At 37.6% G+C, this 22033-nt stretch overlaps 1 protein-coding gene across 1 annotated transcript in view; it reads left to right on the top strand.

Moving 5' to 3' along the window:
- Positions 1–22033, top strand: part of LOC135218259 (peroxisomal membrane protein PEX16-like) — a 99857-nt gene that overhangs the window by 45207 nt on the left and 32617 nt on the right. The window contains 2 exon segments of the mRNA XM_064254432.1: positions 1465–1574; positions 18667–18803. Coding sequence (XP_064110502.1) covers positions 1465–1574; positions 18667–18803 — 247 coding nt within the window.

The raw sequence follows: 22033 nt of genomic DNA, 5'->3' as shown, positions 1-22033 counted from the left end.
TCTTCTTCTCTCTTCTCTCTCTACTATCTCTCTCTCTCGCTCTCTCTATGATCAAATTTACTACTGGATAATGTCTCTCTTTGATACTTCGATTTTGCCAAATATTGAGGGCTACAAGAACAGTTGATTACTATTTTACGTATCATATAACGAACTTTAATTAAAGTAAACGTTATCTTTAAATTAAAAGGCTTATATATTAGTATCACACACAACAAAACATTTACTGGCATGAGTCAGAGGCCGTTTAACGAAACGAACACTTATCTGTCCTTAACTTCGGAGCTGTCGGAAGACGCCTCCTCTCTCTTCTTCTCTCTCTCTTCCTCTCTCGCTCTTTCTCTTCCTCTTCTCTCTCCCCCCACCCCCCCCTTCTCCATCGTCATCTTCTCTCTCTCTCTCTCCTCATCTCTCTCTCTCTCTATCTGATCCAAATTACTGGATAATGTCTCTCTTTGGATTACTTGGAATTTGCGTTGGTAATCTAACCAGAAACTTCGTTTTGTTAATTTATTAACTGGAAACAAGCAATGATTTTTTCATTATTTGCCGCTTTTGGACTGTTAATATTGTTAAACTAGTTATGTATTTTCATTCGCTCGGAAACTAGGTTCCGCATATGAAGGCGTCACTAAAAAACATAGAAAAATACAACATAAAAAGTGTCGAAAATCATCATAATCTCAAAATTTTTGTTGTAATCTAACCAGAAAACTATTTTTATTAATATACTGTGTCTAAACTATAAAGGAGTTTTTATCATAGTATGCGTTTTTTAAAGCGTCGTTAACTCTGAGCGTCGGAAAGACGCCTCTCTCTCTCTCTCTCTCTCATCTCTCTCTCTCTCTCTCTCTCTCTCTCTCTCTCTCTCTCTCTCTCTCTCTCTCTCTGATCAAATTACTGGATAATAAGTCTCTCTTTGGATACTTGGAATTTGCGTTGTAATCTAACCAGAAACTTCGTTTTGTTATTATTACTGGAAACAAGCAATGATTTTTTCATTATTTTCGCTTTTGGACTGTTATATGTAAACTAGTATGTATTCATCGCTCGGAAACTAGTTCCGCATATGAGGCGTCACTAAAAAAACAGAAAAAATACAACATAAAAAAGTGTCGAAAATCATCATAATCTCAAAATTTTTGTTGTAATCTCACCATTAAACTTATTTTTATAATATACTGCTAAACTATAAAGGATTTTTATCATAGTATGTCGTTTTTTTAAAAGCGTCGTTAACTCGGAGCGTCGGAAGCGTCAGCGTCGTAACCTCGGAACAAGCGTCATAACCCAGGACGGATTTTTCCATTGAATATTTAAGAAAAAAAGCGTCGTAACCTCGGAACGTCGTAACGCCGGAACCGTCGTAACCCGGGGACCGCCTATTTGTTTTCACTTTTATTCTTGAATCCTTTATTATTATTGTATATAGTATTTGTTTTTGTAATGTAATTTCATTTTCAGGTACTGTTAACTGTCTTAGAATACTTGGAAGTTTTGATAGAAATATCTGCAGTCCAGTTCTGGGGTGAAGTAGGCCGTTGGGCAGTGGTTACTGCCATTCAGTTAATCAAGTAAGGTTGTTTCTACAATATTAATTTGACTGAATTGGCATAATAGTTTCAAAGACTCTCTGCAAAGCATTTACTAGCATAAAGGGCTGAATTTTATTTTGTTCAGGTAAATCCTTTCCCAAGGAATGGTGCACTGGAATTTTTGTTTTAAATTATAAAAATTTTGTGGGAAATTTATTAACCACCACATATGTAAAGATTGGCTAAACAGTAATACTGTTGAAAGTCTTAGTTTTTTCCATGTGACCCTTACTATTATTAGAAATGTTTTGTAGATTTAAGTCAAGGAATCAAATTTTTGTGCAAATTCATTTGTTTCATTTGTTTCTAGCTTTGACCATCAGACCTTCTTATTAGTATGGTACATAGTGGGAAGGCCTTTTTAATTCACTTATCACCTGCATCATGACCAATCATCAAAAAGGTTTGAGCAATTCTCTTAGGTGACAAAACTAACTTTCCTGTGTGCTGAATATAAACACATAGCACAAGTCATTAAGGTCACCTTGCACCAGTGAAATAGGATGTTACGTAGTATAGCGGAGGTGAGGGATTACATAGAAATATATCATATCTGGTGATGTCAAGAAAGGAAATAAAATAAAAAAGCCTGTATTAGAATAGTGCAAACAGATGATATAATATGGGTAAGAAGTCAAAGTAATTTGGAGAAAAAAAATTAATTACAAGATCAAAATAAGATATTGTAGTGGATTTTAAGCAGATATAACAGTGTGAATTGTTTGATGTCCTAGTGACAAGCTTGAAGTATTTTCATTTATTTTTTCTTAAAATAATTTAATGATACTACTTAGTTATACCTTGCAACTTGTACAGGCCTTGCCTGTTGAATTTTGTCAGATATAAGAGCTGAAAATCAAACATGATACGTAAAGCTAAAGCAGTTGAACAACTAGGAGGGAAGAACTTGAAGAGAAAGGAGTTAGTATTTGGACTTTAAGAAAGGCCATTTGGGATGCATATATTATAGCAAAAGCCAGGCCACCTTGCAGTTAATCCCCACCCACTGCACCAGTTATTGGCTAGCTCTCGAATGGAAAATGATGGAACACTAGTTAAGAGACCATATGATTACCAGTATGAATTTGACTGTTTGGTAATATTCAGCTCTGTACTTTATGACACCACAGCTTTGAGTTCCTGGAGTTGTGAACTATGCAGCTGTTTCATATAAAAGATGAACAGGCAGTCCCCAGTTATTGGCAATCTGATTTTACAGTACTTGTCTAGCACAACAATAACTGGATTTTTGGCGCCGGTATGCCCGATTCCCACCTAACAGTAGTGCTGGTAACTGGGGATCAGCACCAATAAACTGTGAATCAGCACTGTTATCACCAATTTTCTGTTATTGTCATGCTGTTGGGAACGGAACCCCCACTGAAAACCGGAGACTGCCTGTATTATGTTACATAGTATTATCATTATGAAGATCTTGGATGATTCTGTTTATGCATCTTTTTTCTGTCTTTTGATCATGCACAACCCTAAATACATGCATCATGCATTTTTTAAAAATCGGTGTTGGCCTAAATAGCGGTTCCACATAGACCACATTAATTGAAATGAAGTACTATAGACTTGTGTAGCAGGTTTCATTATTAGGGAATTAATTCATCATAATCCTACATAATCCTACTGGAGAGGAGATGTCAGAGAATAAATTTAGAGGTTATAAGATAACTCATAGTATTACCTATTCCTACTTTATTAACCTTAATATTACAGTTATTCAAAGATCTTCAAACAGAAGACCTTCTTAGTTGGTGTCCCTGTATTTAATCCTTTAAACTGTGTTAATTGTCAGCTAATAATACACACTGGATTGTGCTGCCACCTGTCTCCTTTCCTTGAACTTACACTCATTCAAATATACCCAGTCTTACTGTGGAATCACTGTCACCACAATATTATATACTATTGGCAGAAGACACTATTCATTGGCAGCACCCCTAAGAAGTCTACAACATCAAGCTCCAGATTCACTATGCAGTATGCACACACAGTGTTTCCAAAAAAAATAATTCAAAGTGAAAGATATCACTCACCTTGTTGTTGCATGGAACCTTCAACTTCAATCTCCTAACCACTGTAGTCCTTAGAGTTGGCACTTATCAGCATCCCTTATCTTCCTCATATGATGCCAACAGAAATCTCATATTATCATTGAAGGGGAGCTCCACTGTCAATCAACTTGATTGCAATAAAAAAAGAAAATAACCATAAACACACTTAACCCTGTAACGCCGAAGGGATGTGATAAAAATAGTCTCCCGTATGGCGGGGGGTCTCGGAGTGAGCGCCGAAGTAGAAAAAATATTTTTTTTTTTAAATCACAGCGTGCTTAGTTTTCAAGATTAAGAGTTCATTTTTGGCTCCTTTTTTTGTCATTGCCTGAAGTTTAGTATGGAACCATCAGAAATTAAAAAAAAATATCATTATCATATATAAATAATGCGATATATGATAGCGCAAAAACAAAATTTCATATATAATTGTATTCAAATTGCGCTGTGAGCAAAACGGTTAAAGCTAACAAGTTAATTTTTTGTTTGTTGTATTGTACAATAAATTGCAATCATTTTGGTATATAACACATTGTAAAACGATAAAAGCAACACAGAGAAAATATTATCACACAATGATGCATGAATTCGTAATGCACTGACGTAAAAAAATGTTTTTTTCAAAAATTCACTATAAATCGAAATATTGTTCTAGAGACTTCCAATTTGTTTCAAAATGAAGATAAATGATTGAATATTACTATACTGTAACAGTTTTAGCTTACAATTGCAGTTTTTTTTTGACCATTTTGGACGAGTTAAAGTTGACCGAATGTCAAATTTTTTTTATATATTTTTTATATGCAAATATTTCGAAATGAGAAAAGCTATAACCTTCAATTATTTTTTATTGTATTCTACATGAAATTGCGCACATTTTCATATATAAAAACTATGAAATGCCCAATATGAAACGGAGCAAATATTACGAGAATGCGACGTACGCATTTCGGAGATTTGTGGCGGTGAATCCGCGCGCGGGGGGAAGGAAAGTTTTTTTTTTAAATTCACCATAAATCTAAATATTGTGCTAGAGACTTCAAATTTGTTTCAAAATGAAGATAAATGACTGAATATTACTAGACTGTAAGAGTTTTAGCTTACAATTGCGTTTTTGTACCATTTTGGTAGAGTCAAAGTTGACCAAACAGGGTTTTTTTTTTCTATTTATTGTGATTTATATGCAAATATTTCAAAATGAGAAAAGCTACAACCTTCAATTATTTTTTGTTGTATTCTACATGAAATTCCGCCATTTTTTTATTTTAATTTATAAAACTTTATGTAACGGCTAATTTAAAATGGTGCAAACATTACGACAATTGGACAAAAAAAAATTCTGATTTTTTTCGGAAGAGTTGTTACCGCGCGGACGTGAGGAAAAAAAAAAAAATTTTTTTTTTTCATAAGTTCACAATAAATCGAAATATTGTGCTAGAGACTCCCAATTTTATTGCAAAATAAAGGTAAATGATTGAATAATACTAGAATGTAGAGTTTTAGCTTACAATTGCGTTTTTCTACCATTTCGGTAGAGTCAAAGTTGACCGAAGGTTGAAATTTTGGCACTTATTGTTATTTATGTAAAAATATTTCAAAAACTGATGAAAGCTACACCAGGAGTTGTATTTAGTTGTATTCTACATGAAGTTGCGCACATTTTCACATATAATACTCCATGTAACGGCTAAATATAAAATGGTGCAAAAATTATGTCAAAGTGACGAGATAATTTCTGAGATGAGTAGCTGATGTTTTTTTAGTGCGAGAAGAAAGAAATTTGTGCTTGCGCGCCTGGGGTAATGATTATAAACAAACAACGCCTTGATCCAGTGAACTCCCAGCATCCCCCAAGCGGGCGTGATTTCCAAAAGTTTTTCGACCTGGTAGGCCTATAAGAATTTGTTTTTTCCACCCGATTTTTTAAAAAAACATTTTATTTTTAATATTCGAACCCGTACCATACGTCCAATCGGCACCCAACCCAAAAGACAATTTATGTCCGATGTATAATACGTACCCAATGGGCGTTTAAAAGGGTTAACAACAAACAAAAAACCATATACAGATAAATACCTTGAGGATTACGTTTTAAATTTTTTTTTTTTTTTTTTAAGTTCGTGTTGTAACTGAGCTTGGTAAGGGTCAATCGTACATCCTATTGTCCCAAAAACAAATTTCTCTCATTTTGAAAATAAAACTGAAAATAGGATTTTAAAAAAAAAAAAAACCATTTTCCAGCCCTGTGAAAACATCCCCAAACCATCCGAAATTATGAAAAAAAGTCCTTGTTTTTTTACTTAAAAAAACACAACATACATGGTACTTCTTTTCTACTTTGGAATGGGTTAGGTTGACCAAAAAAAAACCCCATTGTTGTTTGTTTGAAAATTGTATTCTTGAATATGCTTGCTTAGCCTACACTAAACTGGTCAAATCAGTACCATTCTTTACATTAACAGGGGAGATTAGCCTACACTTGCATTAGTATAGCTTTTCATACCTACCTATAGGGTATGAGTAAGTTATTAATTTCAGGGATAATTCTCCTAGGTTTCAAGTTGTTTTTTTTTTTTTCATTATTGGGCTTATTAAGAAATTCAGTACACGAGAGGAAATTGAAATACAACATTAACAAGTCGTTCACGGTAGTGTATAGTGGCCTATGATATTATCATTATACATACAAATACAAATAACCTGAAGCCTTACAAAGTATAACTCTTATACATAAAGGTTTAGGTTAACTTTAATCAATATAACGGTGTCCAATAAACCTCATCAGTTGCGGATGGCAGCAAGAACTAATTAAATCAATAACAAAAATTTTAATATAAGCCAATTCTTGGGAGGTTTCACAATTCATTCTAACTATGATAAGTAAAAAAAAAAAAATGGACACGAAACGAGAAGCCGGGAACTTGTCCCCCCTACATCGGGAAAGTAATTGAGTGGATGTCAAGACTGGTTAGATGGATACGTATAATTAAATTTTAAAGGGGAAAAAAATTTTAAAAATGTATCTTTTTCCATGAATCCTTTTTAAAAACGTTTACACATTAAACTTGCAACTTGTAATCCAATAGTATTGGTATGTACTTAATTTCTCATATTACTGTTATCATAAAATACTAAACATATGCAGTTCAACTGGTTTGGTTTTGAAATCAAGCTGTATGTTGAAATAATTGCATTCAATTTTGATGTATTTTGACTCAAATTCATTAAGCGAATTTTTCTTGCCTTCGAGTTTAGCAGAAACGAATAATCTTAGAATACTTTAACTTATTGATGACGGGAAATCGGGATTTTCTTTTTGTTTGTACAACCGTGTTTTTTTTTAACGTTGGAAATATGATGATGGAAATAAAATCTTGTTTGTTGAGCTAACGTCTTTTTTTTTTCGTTGACAGGATTTGGGGCCATATTTTATTGTTGGGAAAAATAAGTTTCATGATTTCCGTTTTGCCTATTTTTTAATTTTTACCTTTGACTTCAGCGTTGAAAACAAAAAAACACTAAAATGTGATTCTATTTCAAGCCCATTAGTTTAGTTTAAAATTATTTTTTATACATTCAAACTTTCCCCTGGCAGGATTTAATATAACTTAGCTATAGAAACTACCGTCGGTCCCCGAACAGGAAAATTCGAATTTCGCGGGCCACAGAACGATACAGGGTTAGGTCAGGTGATTCTACCGCCCACTGTCTGCCACTGGGTGGCAGAACCTAGGAAACCATCCCATTTTCTTTTTAAAAACAGATTTGCTCTGTCCGAGGGTAAAGCCATTACGCGGACGGGCGCCAAACCCTTTATTTCCCCGACCACCATTCGCCACAAAGAGGGACAGCCCGGGAACAGGCGAGATTGATTGTCCCTATGCGGACAACCTATGTTTCAAGCGGATTTGCGGCCTACCGAGGACAGCCGTGGGCAAGGGCCGGGGACAGCCTGGATAGGAAAAAAACATCGGTACGCAGGCAAAAAACTCCGTCCGGTGGGCACCCCAGGAGCCAGAAAGCGGACAAAGACGGACAGGCAGGAAAGCGCTTAAGTGTTCGCCTTGGCTGGAATGGCACACCAGCCAAGCGCCAAGTTTTTTCCATTATGTGGTGGGACAGATTTCGGGACAGAACGACAACAGTCCCCGAGAACGGACCAGATACGTTCCAAGAGCGCATTGAAAAGTAATTTTCTTCAAAAGAACAATACGGAGAAACAAATCAACCAGGGCAAGCCGTCTCTTTTTATGATTTGGAACCAGGAACGGATTTTTCTTCTGGACAGAGACAAAAAAGACGTCGCACAGGAGGCCCGTCGTCCATGTTTCAACGATATGGTCCGTTTCTGATGAAAGACTGCCCACAAGCAACAGCTATTCATCCTGAGAAGGAACTGCAAAATGTACGCCACAGGCGGCCGGTTCATTTTTTTTTCCTTAATTCACAGGAAGAGGGCCTTAGATGATGATCGGGTTTGGGTTTTTTTTCCTGCAGGTCTGGGCCATTATCTCCCGACAGGGACACAAGATGTACGCACAGTGGCGGGGGAGTCGGACCTTGTCGTGGGAGGCAGCTTTGGTATGGCCTGCAGGAAGGGTCCATTCAACCGTTGTGAGGAAGAGAACATTCTCCCTTCGGTCTGAATAAAAGATTCTCCGGTGGAAACTTGCATTAGAATGATGTCCTCTGACAACCGAAGAAATCAAAAAAAGCGGCGTGGGAACTATAACAACTACAAAAGCGTTGGCTGCGGCTTTACCTCCAAGAAATTTGGGAGGATTCATTGAGTCCTGCCTGGCTCCTCCTTCTCCTCGGGTCGCTGTTCACGGAGCGCGAAAAACCCGCAAAAGTCCGTCCTCCTTCCCGTTTGGAAGATTAGGCGGCCTACAATTTCCATGAAGAAGGCTTTGCAGTCTTTTGGAAATTGGGCTTAACTCCAAGAAAGGATGGCGGGAAAGACTTGTCTTTACCTGCCCTACACCCTCCAGGACGTTTCTGGGATGGGAGGAAGGGGTAATTCTGGTATGAGAACAGGCGAAGCAATGTTGACTTCGCCCCTCCCGAAAAAAAGCGACTGCAGAGGGCCAAGATTTAATCAACCGCCTGTGGTGGAACGCCGTCCAAGGAGGGGGGGACGCTCTCGTTTCTTCAGCCAAAAGACAACTTGGGGAATGTCTGAAATGGGACCATCTTCCTCAAAGATATTGTTACCATGTCTTTGGAAAGTTTTCAACTTTCTGGACTGGTCCCTTGTTGGGGTGATGGCCAAGAGGGTACACAAGAACAAAATGAAACAACTGAGGGCCCCGGACTAATCCTTAAATAGTATTTTTTGACTTGTATGGATTTAACAAAGCAAGTGCAAGAACCGGATTCGGGAGGGAGGAAGTGGCCCTCCCTTTTTCGGGGCCTGGGAATACTTAAAATACCTTAAGAAGAGAACTTATTCAGTTTCTTTTCTTACGAAAGGAAAAGCTGTCTCTCCGGCACAGAGGTTCGTCCACCCTTCTGTACGCTCCTCTGTCTAAACCAGGCATTTTTTCCCCTTCTCAGTTAGTGAAAGATAGTTTCTTCAACTCACTTTAACCGAGGAAGGGCGTACACAGGACCTTACCTTGGTTCACAAATCAACAACCAAAGGCCGAGGGGACAGGCTGTTCCTGCCACGGAAGCGGGGGAGACAAACGGGGTCCCCGAAGGGCCGCCCTTTATTTCGCAGGGAGTTTCAATTTCCGAGAATCCGCCTTTAAAAGAAGGAGAGGAGCAGAAGAAAGAAAGGTAGGGCTTCAGGGCTTCTGCCTTTAGACCTACCAAGAAAAGCAAATGAAAACCTCAAGTCCTCCAAACCAAAACCAGTAGGAGCCAGACTACTGAATTTTGCAGAAGAATGGACGTCGAGGAGGGGCGGGACAACTGGTCCCCTCCTCAACTTGTGAGGAAGAGGATATCTTCCAATCCCCTTCAGGGGACAGACCTCCCTTGACGTCTATTCCGAGAGACAACTGCTCCGGCGAAGTAACGCGGGACACCCTGTCAAGAGGAAGATTTCCTTTCTGGCAACCTTAGCTAGAAAACAAAATAGTTTTGGAAAACAAGGCAGGCCAGATAGAATTTAGTAACCGGATCATCCAACAACCGCAAGGGGCTTTTTTAACAAATCCCAATGTTTTCCTAGTTTCCGAAAGACCTCGGGAGGGGGGTGGAAGACCCTGTCCTGGATGTGAGCGCACTGAACCGATTCGTCTAGAGAAAACAGTAAGTTCTCTATGGAAAAAACATCCAAATTCGGTTGCTACGCGGATCTGCGTCCAGGAGATTTAGGATGGGACCTTGGATCTACAAGACGCATATTTTCAACGTCCCTATTCATCCGTCGATCGAGGGAAATATCTTACGATTTCATGATGCAGGGAAGGGTCCTTTCAATTCAGGGTACCATGTGCTTCGGCCTGTCTACGGCTCCTTCAAGTGTTCACCACCAACCTGATGAGGAACGTAGGCACGGTTGGCTTCAATCTTGGAGGGGGGTGGAACATATCCCTTTATCTGGGACGAACTGGCCTAATTAAGGGCCCAAGGTCAAAAAGAACAATGTTTTAGGGAGGGACGTTAGAAACGACGTTGGAATCTTGTTCCGCTCTCAACAATCGGGGACCTTCGCTCGTGGAAACCGAGAGAAATGGTCTCAGGATGGTCCCCAGGCCAAGACATTGTCTATCTGGGGATTCAGATGGATTCTTCGGCGGGTTTTTCAAGGCATTTTCCAATCGCAAGACAGAATTGCTCGAGGCTTGGGAGAAAATATCAAAACTTCTTAGGGAAAAGAACAAAGCTCAGGAGGGGAATGGGTTGAAAGCCCTTCTGGGCCACCCTTTGCCAGTGCGCTGGAGCAGTTCGGTTTCCCAGAATAGCGGGAGGCATCAATCTGAAGACCTCTGGCCAATTTTAATTTTAACCCTGCAAAAAGAAATGTGGTGGGGACAGAAAGAAAGGGGATTCTTTCGGATCAAGTTTTACCCAATTCTTCCCAAGAAATAAAAAACATTAGACCTGAGGTGGTGGTTAACAACCCCACTTCAAGAAGATAACGAAGGCATATCCCCCTTGCAAGATTCGGAAACCCTCTCCTAGTGTTGTTTTCCCACGCCTCGGAAAAACGGGATGGGGGAGCAACTATAGGAAAGGGAAGGGCAAAGTGGTCAGGAAACCTGGACAGGAGAACAGGTTGTCCACCCCTGGCATAAATTAAAATGTTAAAAAAGAACTTATGGGCAGTTTCATCTAGCCTTGAAGACTTCGAGGGTCGGAGGTCAGAAGGCGTTGGTAAGTCCCAGGTAAATTTCAGGACGAATTTAAACCACAGCTCCTGGCTTGGCATCCGAACAAAAAAACGGGGGGGACTCACTCGCTTACACTACTACAAGGATAGCGAGAGACCTCTTGATATGGGGCAGAGGAAGGAACGAGGGCACTGTATTGATGACGAGGTTTTGGGTACAAGGGACAAAAAATGTCAGAGCAGGACAGACCTCCATGCAGGAAGCAAAACCAGGGTTCCTTACCAACAGGGTGGAACGCCCTACACTCCCGAAAGTCCCTGCCGAAAAAGCTCTGGTCCTCTCCTTGGGGGAAGGCCTCAGAATAGACCTGTTCGCCCACGTTTTCTTCATCCAAGAAAGGATAGAAAAACTTTTGCTCCAATTGTAGAAGATCCAAGAGGCAATAGTGAATAGAATGCTTTTTCTCATGGGAATGGAACTGTTCAGGCATAGATGCCTAAGCCTTTTTTTTTCCCCCGTTCAAAGATTATTGGGGAAACGTAGTTAAGAAAGTTCCCGTTCCTCGGATGGCGACGAAAACTGACTATAATCGCCCCATATTGGCACCCGCTCGAGATTTTGGTTCACCAAGAATGGTAACTGGAATGGGACTGGTGGACTTCCCCAGGATCTCCTTCCCATGAGGGACAGATACTGCTCAAACAAAAACCCAATTCGACTTCGAGAGATTCAATGAAACATTCCACGCTCCTCTCCCTGGACTGCCTTTCGGGGCCTTATCGACAAAAGGTACTTTGTCAAGAGCGAGAGGCTTTTCGCCGTAAAAAGCTGCAAGTGCACAATTGGCCAGAGCTCCCGCAGGTTCCCTCCTTACGCGGCGGGGTCTATCAATTCGAAGTGTGGGAAGTCCTTCCGTAGATTGGGTGTAAGGTCGAAGAAGGCTGTCCTCTTCCAGGGATTTTTTTTTTTTTTTTTTTTTACCGCATGTGGACCGAAAATGCTGATTTTCCTTATATTCCTTAGAGAGGAAATCAACGTTTTAGCTGTTTTCCTACAATAAAAGGTTATAGAAGTATGCTCTCGGCTGTATTTAGAAAACCAGGGGCCTTAACATAGAAGACAATAAGGATCTCCATGATTTGAAACTTAAGATCCCTTTGGTACAAAACAAAGTTCTAAATATTTATCACTCACCCAAGTTTGGAACCTAGATGTGGTTCCTCCAGTTTCGCTTCTTCGGATACTTTCGAACCACCCCTGATAAAAGGCATCCTTTAGGAGGACCTCCTCCCGAGGAAGGTGCATTTTTCTCTTGACCCTCGAGTACGGGCCAATGGAGGGTCAGGTTGAGGGAAGACATGCAATTCAAGAATCCTCCGGGGTGAGGTTTTAAGAGGAGATTCTTTGCTGTTTGTCCTCTTTCCAAACCTTTGTTTTTGGGCCAAGAATGAGGAAATCCTTCTAAAGCCTTGGCCCCAGAAGTTTTGAAATCAAGGGCGGGCCTCTCCCTCCCCTTGTAGGGTAGAGAAAACAGAAAGGTCTCTTCTTCTCTGTCCCCAGGTTCAGAGCACTGAAGTTTTATCTGAAGAGGAAAGAGATCAACTTCAAGGTTGTAAAATCATAGAAGGCACCTATGGTGCAACGGTAAGGAAACCCGACGAGAGGCAAAATGTCGAAGAAACGCATTAGCATTCTTCGTAAGAAATGTTGATAAACGGAGGCATCACATGAAATGCCAAGAGGAAACCATTTTAAGTTTTTGCTTATTTAGGGTTTAGAGTCACACGACAAGTCCGTGCAATTGCAAACTTCCCTAGCCTTTTAATAGAACTATGTCTAATGAAAGAACCTATTTAGGCAGCAACGAAATATTGGGAAGATGCAACTCGGTAATTTTGCCTCCCACTAACTTAAAAGACAGTCAGAGTGACTTATGAAAAAGTGTTTTTTCCTTTTTCTTGGAACCTTATGTAATCAGCGGATTACCGTTGCTGCGTTTTACGGTTAAACCAGGGCTTAACACAAACCAGGTGGGAGTGGTTAGCTGATCCTTAAATAATATTGTTGTTTTTAACTAAAAGATTGTTTGGTTTTGAGTTTTTTTTTTTAATGGTCGTTTGAAAAGGATTGTTGGTTGGGGGGATAACTCCGTTCATTCAATAGTAGTAACTAACCCCGGTATCTTAGGATCATGGTTGATCGGGTATAGGTTGGTTATGCCTCCTTAATGATGGCCATATGGCAAGGTGGGTTTTGTCATGTAAGTGGATAGGACCCATTGATAAAAAGGATCCCTTTGGTTCTGTCGAGTAAGTGGATAAGACCCCATCGACACGGACCATCAAGAATTCTTAGGCATGAGGGTCACTAGACTACCCTCGCTGAAGGCTCTTGTTGAAGGAGGATGTAAAGGCTCCTAGGCAGTAGCCCATGAAGGCTTTCTTTTTTCGCTCCCGACACACGGTAAGGAAGGAACCAAGGTTTTCTTTTTATATTTTTTGTTACCTACCAACGTATGTTGTTTCCCTGTCCCTATATTCAGTAAAATTAGGATTCTCTTATTACCCTCCGCCAAAAGGTTGCCAATCAGCTAAGCTAATATATCTGCCAGGGGAAGTTGAATTGTATGAAAATGGTGATTACAGTCCCATGATACAATAAAGTTTCTTTTTTATTACATACGTTACCTGGCAGATATTATACTATTTAAAATTGGCCCACCCACCAGCCCTCCACCCCCTCAGGAGGACAGGTGGAAGAGCCAAAATCTGATTTTAGAAAAATTGGGATGGTTCCTAGTTCTGGCCACCCTAGCGGCAGTTGGCGGTAGATTCACCCTTGACCATAACCATGTAGCGTGTGAAGCGAAATTCGAATTTCTTTTTGTCGGGGACGAAGGAGGGTCTATAGCCTAAGTTAAATAAAGTTATTACATAAAATATATTTATCCTATTCTACATAACATCATTGATAACAAAAACGGACGGGACCAATTGGTTTACGTATTGTACGGTGGTTTGAAATAAAAGTCAAATGGAATGGTTTGTTGTTATATTCCAATTGGTTTTCTACTTTAGCAAAAAAAAAGTTGGTTTTCCCTCGTTTGGTATTTTTGTCAAATTGCTTTACACAATTTTACGTAATGAGTATGTATTAATGTTTAGGAAACAATAACTTTCAATTTCAATCAATCTCTTTTGCTGTTTTTGAACTTATCTAACTAGAAGATGGATTTGCTTTTGTATGCCTTTTAAAATGTTAAGTAAATGTTACAAATAAGTGTCATTAAAAAGTGCTGGTTGTGCAGATGCTGGACCCTTGGGCCAACTACGGCAACCTCCCTAAGCACAACTCGGTCACTCTTATCTCGAAATTCCACTTGTATCTCGAACAAAAATTTGGACCAATTCGCAGCTCGTATCTCAAAAAATTCGTATGTTGGGCTGCTTGTATCTCAAGGTATTACTGTACACAGAACACAATGGCAAAAACAAAAAAACAGCTATCCAAAAAACTAAAGTGAATCTTCTTTTCACACAAAGCCAAACTGTTAAAATAAACCAAACCACCCAATGTCAAATTATAAATAAGTATATCATTGTGAAAGTAGGCCTTCACATCAAATTCTTATATTTTCAAGCAATGACAGGTCAAAGGCCTACACATCTAATCTAATTCATTAATCGCAAATAAGTTTTCTTTTTTCTGTGTAGCTGTTGGAAACTAGAGTAGCTTTTTAAAGTTAACAAAAGTAGCTTTTGATCCCCACCGATACAACAATGTTGTTCAGTAATACCCCGAAACTTAACGTGATTCAAGATTGCACCCGAATTCACAATAGCAACGAACTTTTCATTGGACCCTAAACTTAATTATCATAACGTGGAGTTCTTTTCACAATAGCCGTTGAAACATTTGCAAATTCTCCAGAAACACTACAAAACCCTGCAAAACTTTTTATGATTAATTTATTATGTAAATTTTTTAAAATTTTAAAGCCTTTCTGTATAAAATCTACATTAAAAATTTATTATTTTTTAATTTTTGTTTTTGTAACATACATAAATTATGATACCAAAGGTAATTGGAACCACCTCACGTTACTTACTGGCATAATACGTACATACTTTGTTTTAACAAGATGCAATAAACCCATTCACAAAGCTTTCTTGCCAATTTTTCAAAGATGATATCCCTTGAGAAACTTTGTTTAAATTTCTGAAGTACATAGTACTAGTATAATTTAAGTTTTATTTTGCATTTTTGCATTTTTTAAGTGTAAAACAAAATCAGTAGGGAGAATTCTGTCCTATGGGCTATTTTATATTTTTGAACCAAAATATGTAAAAAAAGGCAAGTAAAACATAATTCAACAGTGGTTTGTCAACTGTTATAAAGGAACCTTCATGGATCAAATTGGTAAAAAACTAGAACCAGGGGAGAACATAACCAGTGGTGTTGGTTGTCGTTCTGTGAAAATTTTACTATGAAAATTGTTTTAATCTATTAACCTTGCAAGGAAAATTACTTGGTACAATCTGTTTATGTTAACTATGTTACGTAATTAAACAGCACCTACAGGTTTAAATTTACTCTTCAGAAGATGTGAATCCCCATTTGCAACTTTTTGAAGAATGGCTAACCCCTCTAAAGTTTTACCTCGCATGACAATTAATTGGTGGGGATAATTATGGTATTTCTCTCTCTCTCTCTCTCTCTCTTCCGATCTCTCTTATCCCTCTCGCTCCTCTCTTCTCTTCCTCCGTTCTCATTTCTCTCCGCCTCTCCTCTCTCTCACTTCGTCAATAGTTAGCCCTCCTCCACACCTAGTAACTTTATTTTAAACTTGATTTTAATTTTAATTTACCTTCAACCCTCTGCAAACATTACAAATATGTACAGACATGTTTTCCTTTATTTTTTTCATTGAATTGTGTTACCTACCTTCCTTATAAAGGTTAATGAAGTTTAACCTAATGACGCCAAAGAACAAAACCTTTTTTTACTCTGAGGGAAAAATTAACGCATCCCATTTGAATTAGGGGTAATGTGGAATATACATACGAAAAAATGGGCATTAAGTAACATGAGTAGTAGTTACTGTAAACTGATTTTTAACAGCAACCAGTTACGTAGTTTTTTGGTTTTTTAAGGCCTTAATGTAATTAAACTAACTTTTAAATCCAAATTACAGTAACTTTAATTTTCATTTAAAAGGTAACTTTATAACTTAGGAGCCAATGATTGAGGGTTCATATTTTTAATTGTTTCAAAACTAGAAGTAAGCATTTATTATCATTTTTAGAGGGAGCCGTCCCCCAAACCAAAACTTAACGCAAAACTTCCCCTTATGCGGACCGGGGTCCTGGACAAAAACCATAACCATCGTGCATAAGTTTGGGGTACATTACTGTTATACAGTTGGACCCCCCATATTCGCGTTTTCTTCCGGAACGGATTTCGAGGACTCCACACCTTACCGGATTTTCTCTCGGGAAAACGTTTCCCGTCCCCGCACACTTATTTTGCAAGAAAAATTTGCAACATTTCACCCTGTATTTTTTATGAGAAATATCCACAAAATTCCGTTTTTTTTTTTTTTTTTTTTTTTTTTTTTTTTTTTTAATTTCTTTTTTTTTTTTTTTTTTTTTTTTTTAATTTCCAAAATCAAAAATGCAATTTTTTTTGATTGAGAAAACTTACGTATTTAAAAAAACCAAGTATAAAAAATTTTGAGTGGGGTTTTTCTTGAGTTTTAAACTAAAACAAAAATAGGCTGTTTTTTAGCAATTTTATAGGGGTTCCAACTATTCGCGCAGGGGTTATAAACTATTTCCACAGGGGGAATCTGGTACACTAATTCCCCTGCGAATACAGGGGACCAGCAATAACTTTAATGTACCCACAAATGAGCATGTGCATATGGACATATACATGTGTACATGCATCAATGGCTATAGTAATAGTAATGCCACAGAGAATAAAAGTAAAACTTGCAAACATGTAGCCAGTGGAACACATAGACCTATAATATGTTGTCTTTCATAGCCCTTCCTTACTCCAACTTTAAGCAAAAGCTTTTAAGCTTTTAATTAATTATAAAAAATTAAAAAAATATTTATTTCAAAAAGGGAGAAACAGATTTAGATCGACCATAGGGGCTGTTGTAATACGTTTTAAATGACAAAAATGAAGGCTGTGGTAGGAAGGCATCATAAGATACATAACAAAAAAAAAGAAAAGGATAATTATATTTAACTAAAAAGACAGGTATGAGATGACCCAGATATAATAAATAAAAAAGCCATATGAGATGACCCAAAGCAGTCTGTGAGTTAGCACCCATGATTCCATTTTGGTTTTTTTTGAGTGGGGAATACTTGTAAATTACCTTTTTGGCAAAAGGTACAATAGGATAAGCTTAGTAAATTTCCCTAGCTCTTCTCACTCAAACTCCCTCTCTTCTACTCATTCTCTCTCTCTCTCTTATCTTCTATTCCTCTACTCTCTCCCTATCTTCTTCCCGCATTCTCTCTCTTCTCTCTCTCTCTCTCTCTCTCTTTAGGACAATATTCTAGTGCAGAATGTATTCATAAAGATCTCAATTACTTGTAATTCAAACAAAGTAAATTTCAGTCAACTGGCAAGCAGATAATTCTGTGCGCTAGTATTTTATGAATGGGTCTTCGTATGTTTATTTTGCAATGTTAGATCACCATATGAAAAGTTCAAAAACACAACAAGAACCATAAGAGCAAACAAAAACAATAAAACAGCTGAATATAAGGTAAGCCTATAATCCAAACATCATAAGCTGCATAGACTGACATTGTATGTAGGTTTACGTCATTTTTTATGGTCCTATTACAGGTGTATTTCAAAAGGAGATAATGTCCTTTAGGAACGTCTCAGCAAATAATATCCATTATGACTTGAAAGGACTATCATACAGTAATTTTAAGCTAAACACAGGCCTATTGGTTTTGTACAGTGCAGTAACTGCTTTTCATCCCACTGAATATGTAAATGGTTGGAATGAAATAGAATTTATGACAACAGTATTAAAATGTAGTAAAATTTCATAAAATCAGTATGAATACCAGTCTGCAATAGCATGGACAGTCTTTGAGTTTAAATTTAGAATAGTAAACATGCTTAACAATATCAGACAGTAATTATCATTGTCTTGCACTGATTCAAATGCAGACATTCTGTGAATCACCTCCGTGATCAAGTTAACCTAATTTACAAAAAACACAGCAACATTGCAGAACATTCCTCACCATGATTTGTTTTTCCTTTCCTATTTTTTTTTTACCATTTTTTACAGAGATGTGTATTACAATTTTATATTGAGGGATATTATAATTTTTCCTTTTTATAATCAGCAAAAACTTACTTTTTAGCTTGGTAAAAAACATTGCTAAATTTATGAATGAAGAGAAAATAAACTACATATTAACCAACTTTGTGAAACCAAAGCCAGCCAATCAGCATTAGTTATGGTGATGATGCAGGCAGGGGGTGGAGTTCCAGCTGCAAAGAGCCCTGGATTTTACTCAAATACTCCTGAGGCCAAGGAATCTAAGGTATATTAGGAAACATAACTAAAATATTTTGTTGCATGCACTATAGTGAAGAAGCCTAGCAAATTAGGCTTTTTCACAGGTGTATGTCTTGCTTTTAAAATTATGCCCTCATTTATGGTCTGATGATTTTCAGGTGTATTGGACGTTTCCTAAGGTTCTAAAGTACAAGTCAGGGTGTAGTGTCATCTCCACCCATCAAACCAATTGATAGAAAAGCAGTTTATAAGAATAAACAAGAAATTCAGTATGGTCTTTCCACTAACAATCCAGGTAATAGTATGTATGTTTTTTTTAACAAACTTATTTGTATAGTATAGATCATAAAACAGCAAAAACCTCAAAATAGTATTTGTGCTTGTTTCTTCTGAAGTTGAAAGGAATACTGCACATTATTCAATTCAAAATTTGTGTAAACAGGTTAGATATTAGTGGTTGCTGAGTGAGATGATCTACTAGAGAGCATCTAAATGTAAACTTTCAGCAAATTATTTGGTTAACATTCTCTTTAATGAAATATGTACAGTGAACCCTACGCAATTCACTGTCTCTTAATTCGGAGAATTTTTTGTAGAACGTATCTGTAATTATTTGCAAATTGTTCTGTGGAACCTATCTATAATTATTTGTAGGAAAACTTGCTTGTATTTGGCAGATTTTTTTCTGTGGAACCTTTTATGAATTATTCATGGGGAAGCTTACCTATTTGCAGACTTTTTTTATGGTACATACATACAGGTTTCTAATCTTCAAATATACATTACTTATTATATATAATAATAAGATTAGTACAGGCAGTCCCTGGTTATTGGTGGAATCAGTTGTCAGCACCATGAGGGCTATGAATTGCCGATTTTCAGTTTAAATATCGCTGATTTGTTGCACTTATCATCAAGCTGTCGGAACAGAACCCCTGCCGATAACCAAGGACTGATTGTACTGTAATAACATTAATTAGATAATAATGTACTGTAATAATAATATAGTAATAGTGATAAGATTAAATAACATTACTAACAGTATTATTAACTAATAAGATTACATACTAAATAATAATAACACATAATGATAAGATTAATCCATATGGCTACCACCAGACTTACTGATGATAAATGTTGGTTGTGCTGTGGATGATGATGATGAATTAACTATGTTAGTTCCGATGAATGACAATGAAGATATGACTGCAACAGCAAAGTAGAGGAGTTACATCTCCTTTGAGGGGGCCTGTTCCCCATTTTTCAGAAGGTGCTTTGCCAAGGCTTTTGGGAGGCCTCCCACCTTGTTGAGGTAATTGAACATGTCGACAAGGTGGGTTACCATAGAGCTGCATGAGATCATTAAGCCATTGGAAAAATTTGGTGGCTCTTTTCCTCAGAATCATCCCTTACCGCCATCATTGTCTGCAGCTGCCTGATTTTAAGTTTGTTCACCATGCTGTACAGACCCTCGGTATTAACAATAGGATAATCTTCTCGTGCCAGCTGGAAATTGGTTAAAAAACAAAGATTGTAAAGCAAGGAATCTGTGGCCATCTCGTAATGCCCCAGTCTTTCTTTGACATTCTTCAAAACCCTGGTCTGTCAGTGGGATAGAGAGGGCAGCGAGTTCTTTAGTAAGGCCCTTCCCAAGCATTCTGCCTTCTTCATATTCCTTCATGGTGAAGTCAACAGCACTTAATGTCACGCCATAACAGGCTGTTTTGTCTCTATGATTATTGCCCTCCCTTAAAATTACAATAATGTCTGTTTTCTCCTCAACAGTCATGCTCTTCCTATGGCACTTAGGCTGTTTATTCATGGAATTTAGCTATTCATGGTGGTTGTGGGCATTTAGTGTCAAGTATTCGTGGAATTTAGCTATTCGTGGGTGGTTGTGGTCCTTATCCCCTGCGAATAGGGGATGTCGACCATGTATATTACTATATGGACTGCATCTTTAAAAAATTTCTATATTAGTACTCTATCATTGTAATGGGTCTCAAGTGATTTCAATATCTGCTGTTTTTGTCTTGTGAGTGATAATTATTTCTTTTTATTCTCATTCTTTTATGTGTACTGGGCGTCCCTGAGTTACAGCAGCACCGACTTGGCTTATGGTGTTCTGATCTTACAGCACTTTTTCAAAGACATTCATCAAGAATAGGTATCCAGTTATGGTACTGTAATGAAGTTACAGCACTGTTGATGGTGCTTACAATAAGAATAGGTATCTAGTTATGCCGCCGTAAGTGCCTTAACCTTAAAGCCCCATTAACAGAGGTGTGTATCTTTGAATCATGAAAATTATTGAAAATTTTGTATACTCATCAAAGTACAATATTGCTGTAGGCAATCCTGAATCGTACTGTTACTTTATTGTATCTTTTGCTATTTAGGTCAGTCACCTTGCTCACATCAGCAATACTATTAGACTAGCTTACTTTGTATATACAGTACAATATAGTATGCTTATTTAAATGGTATCTGTATGAAATAATTTGTAGGTGAAACTTAAATATTTTAGTATTGTAGCCTACATGTAGTTTTTTCATGTGTAGCAGATACAGCTGGGATGGACATTTATAAGTAGAACTGTAATGACATTATTATTTACTCCAAGTGTTTGGGCCTATATTACCATGTATGATAAAATTTACTGTGGTCTGACAAGAGGCGTAGTGGTTTCATATACAGGCAGTCCCCGGCTTACGACGGGTTCAGCTTACGACGTTCCGAGGTTACAACACTTTTCAATGATATTTATCAGAAATTATTTCCAGATTTACGATGCATGTTCCAGGGCTACGACACTTACAACGCTGATCTGGCAGAAGAAATATGACTCCAAAAATGCAAAATAATCAATATTTGAAGGTTTTTTGATGGAAAATGCAATAAGAATTCAGTTTACATAGTTTTTAATGCACCCAAAGCATTAAAAGTAAGGTTTTCTTACGATTTTTGACAGTGTTCCGGCTTAACGACGATTTTCGGCTTACAATGCATCTCAAGAACAGAACCTCCATCGTAACCCGGGGACTGCCTGTACATATGTACATATAGAGCTTTAGTAATGATTATTGGGTCTCAGTAAGAACTTTTTCTTAAGAGTACTGTCTCCCAAGATGTTGGCTGTCATGAACTTCCAGTCTTTTTTCCCTCTACCATTCAATAATTTCTTCCTACTTGCCACAGGTTTTCCTGTCAGCCATAAACTATCCCAAAACAAATCCCTCTTACTGCATACCCCAAAACTTAAATGATCTTATAATGGTTTTAAAAATTTTTCCCTCCGTCCATTCTTACTTAAATTCTCTAATTTGCTTCTCTAAGATACATGCAAAACTCTGCTTCACATCCACATTCTTGTTGCTTCCAGTCTTTTCCAGAAATTTTTAATGGTTAATATTTCAATCTACACAACAAAATTGATTAAACTGGGTCTTCACCATGCTTTCTCTTCTCAGTACGTACTACTATTTACAAGTTTCTGTCTTGTAATAAAAATTTCATTGTACTAAT

This window comes from Macrobrachium nipponense, chromosome 9, assembly GCF_015104395.2.
Source record: "Macrobrachium nipponense isolate FS-2020 chromosome 9, ASM1510439v2, whole genome shotgun sequence".
Lineage (NCBI taxonomy): Eukaryota > Metazoa > Arthropoda > Malacostraca > Decapoda > Palaemonidae > Macrobrachium > Macrobrachium nipponense.
This window is presented reverse-complemented; position numbering and strand designations above follow the sequence as displayed.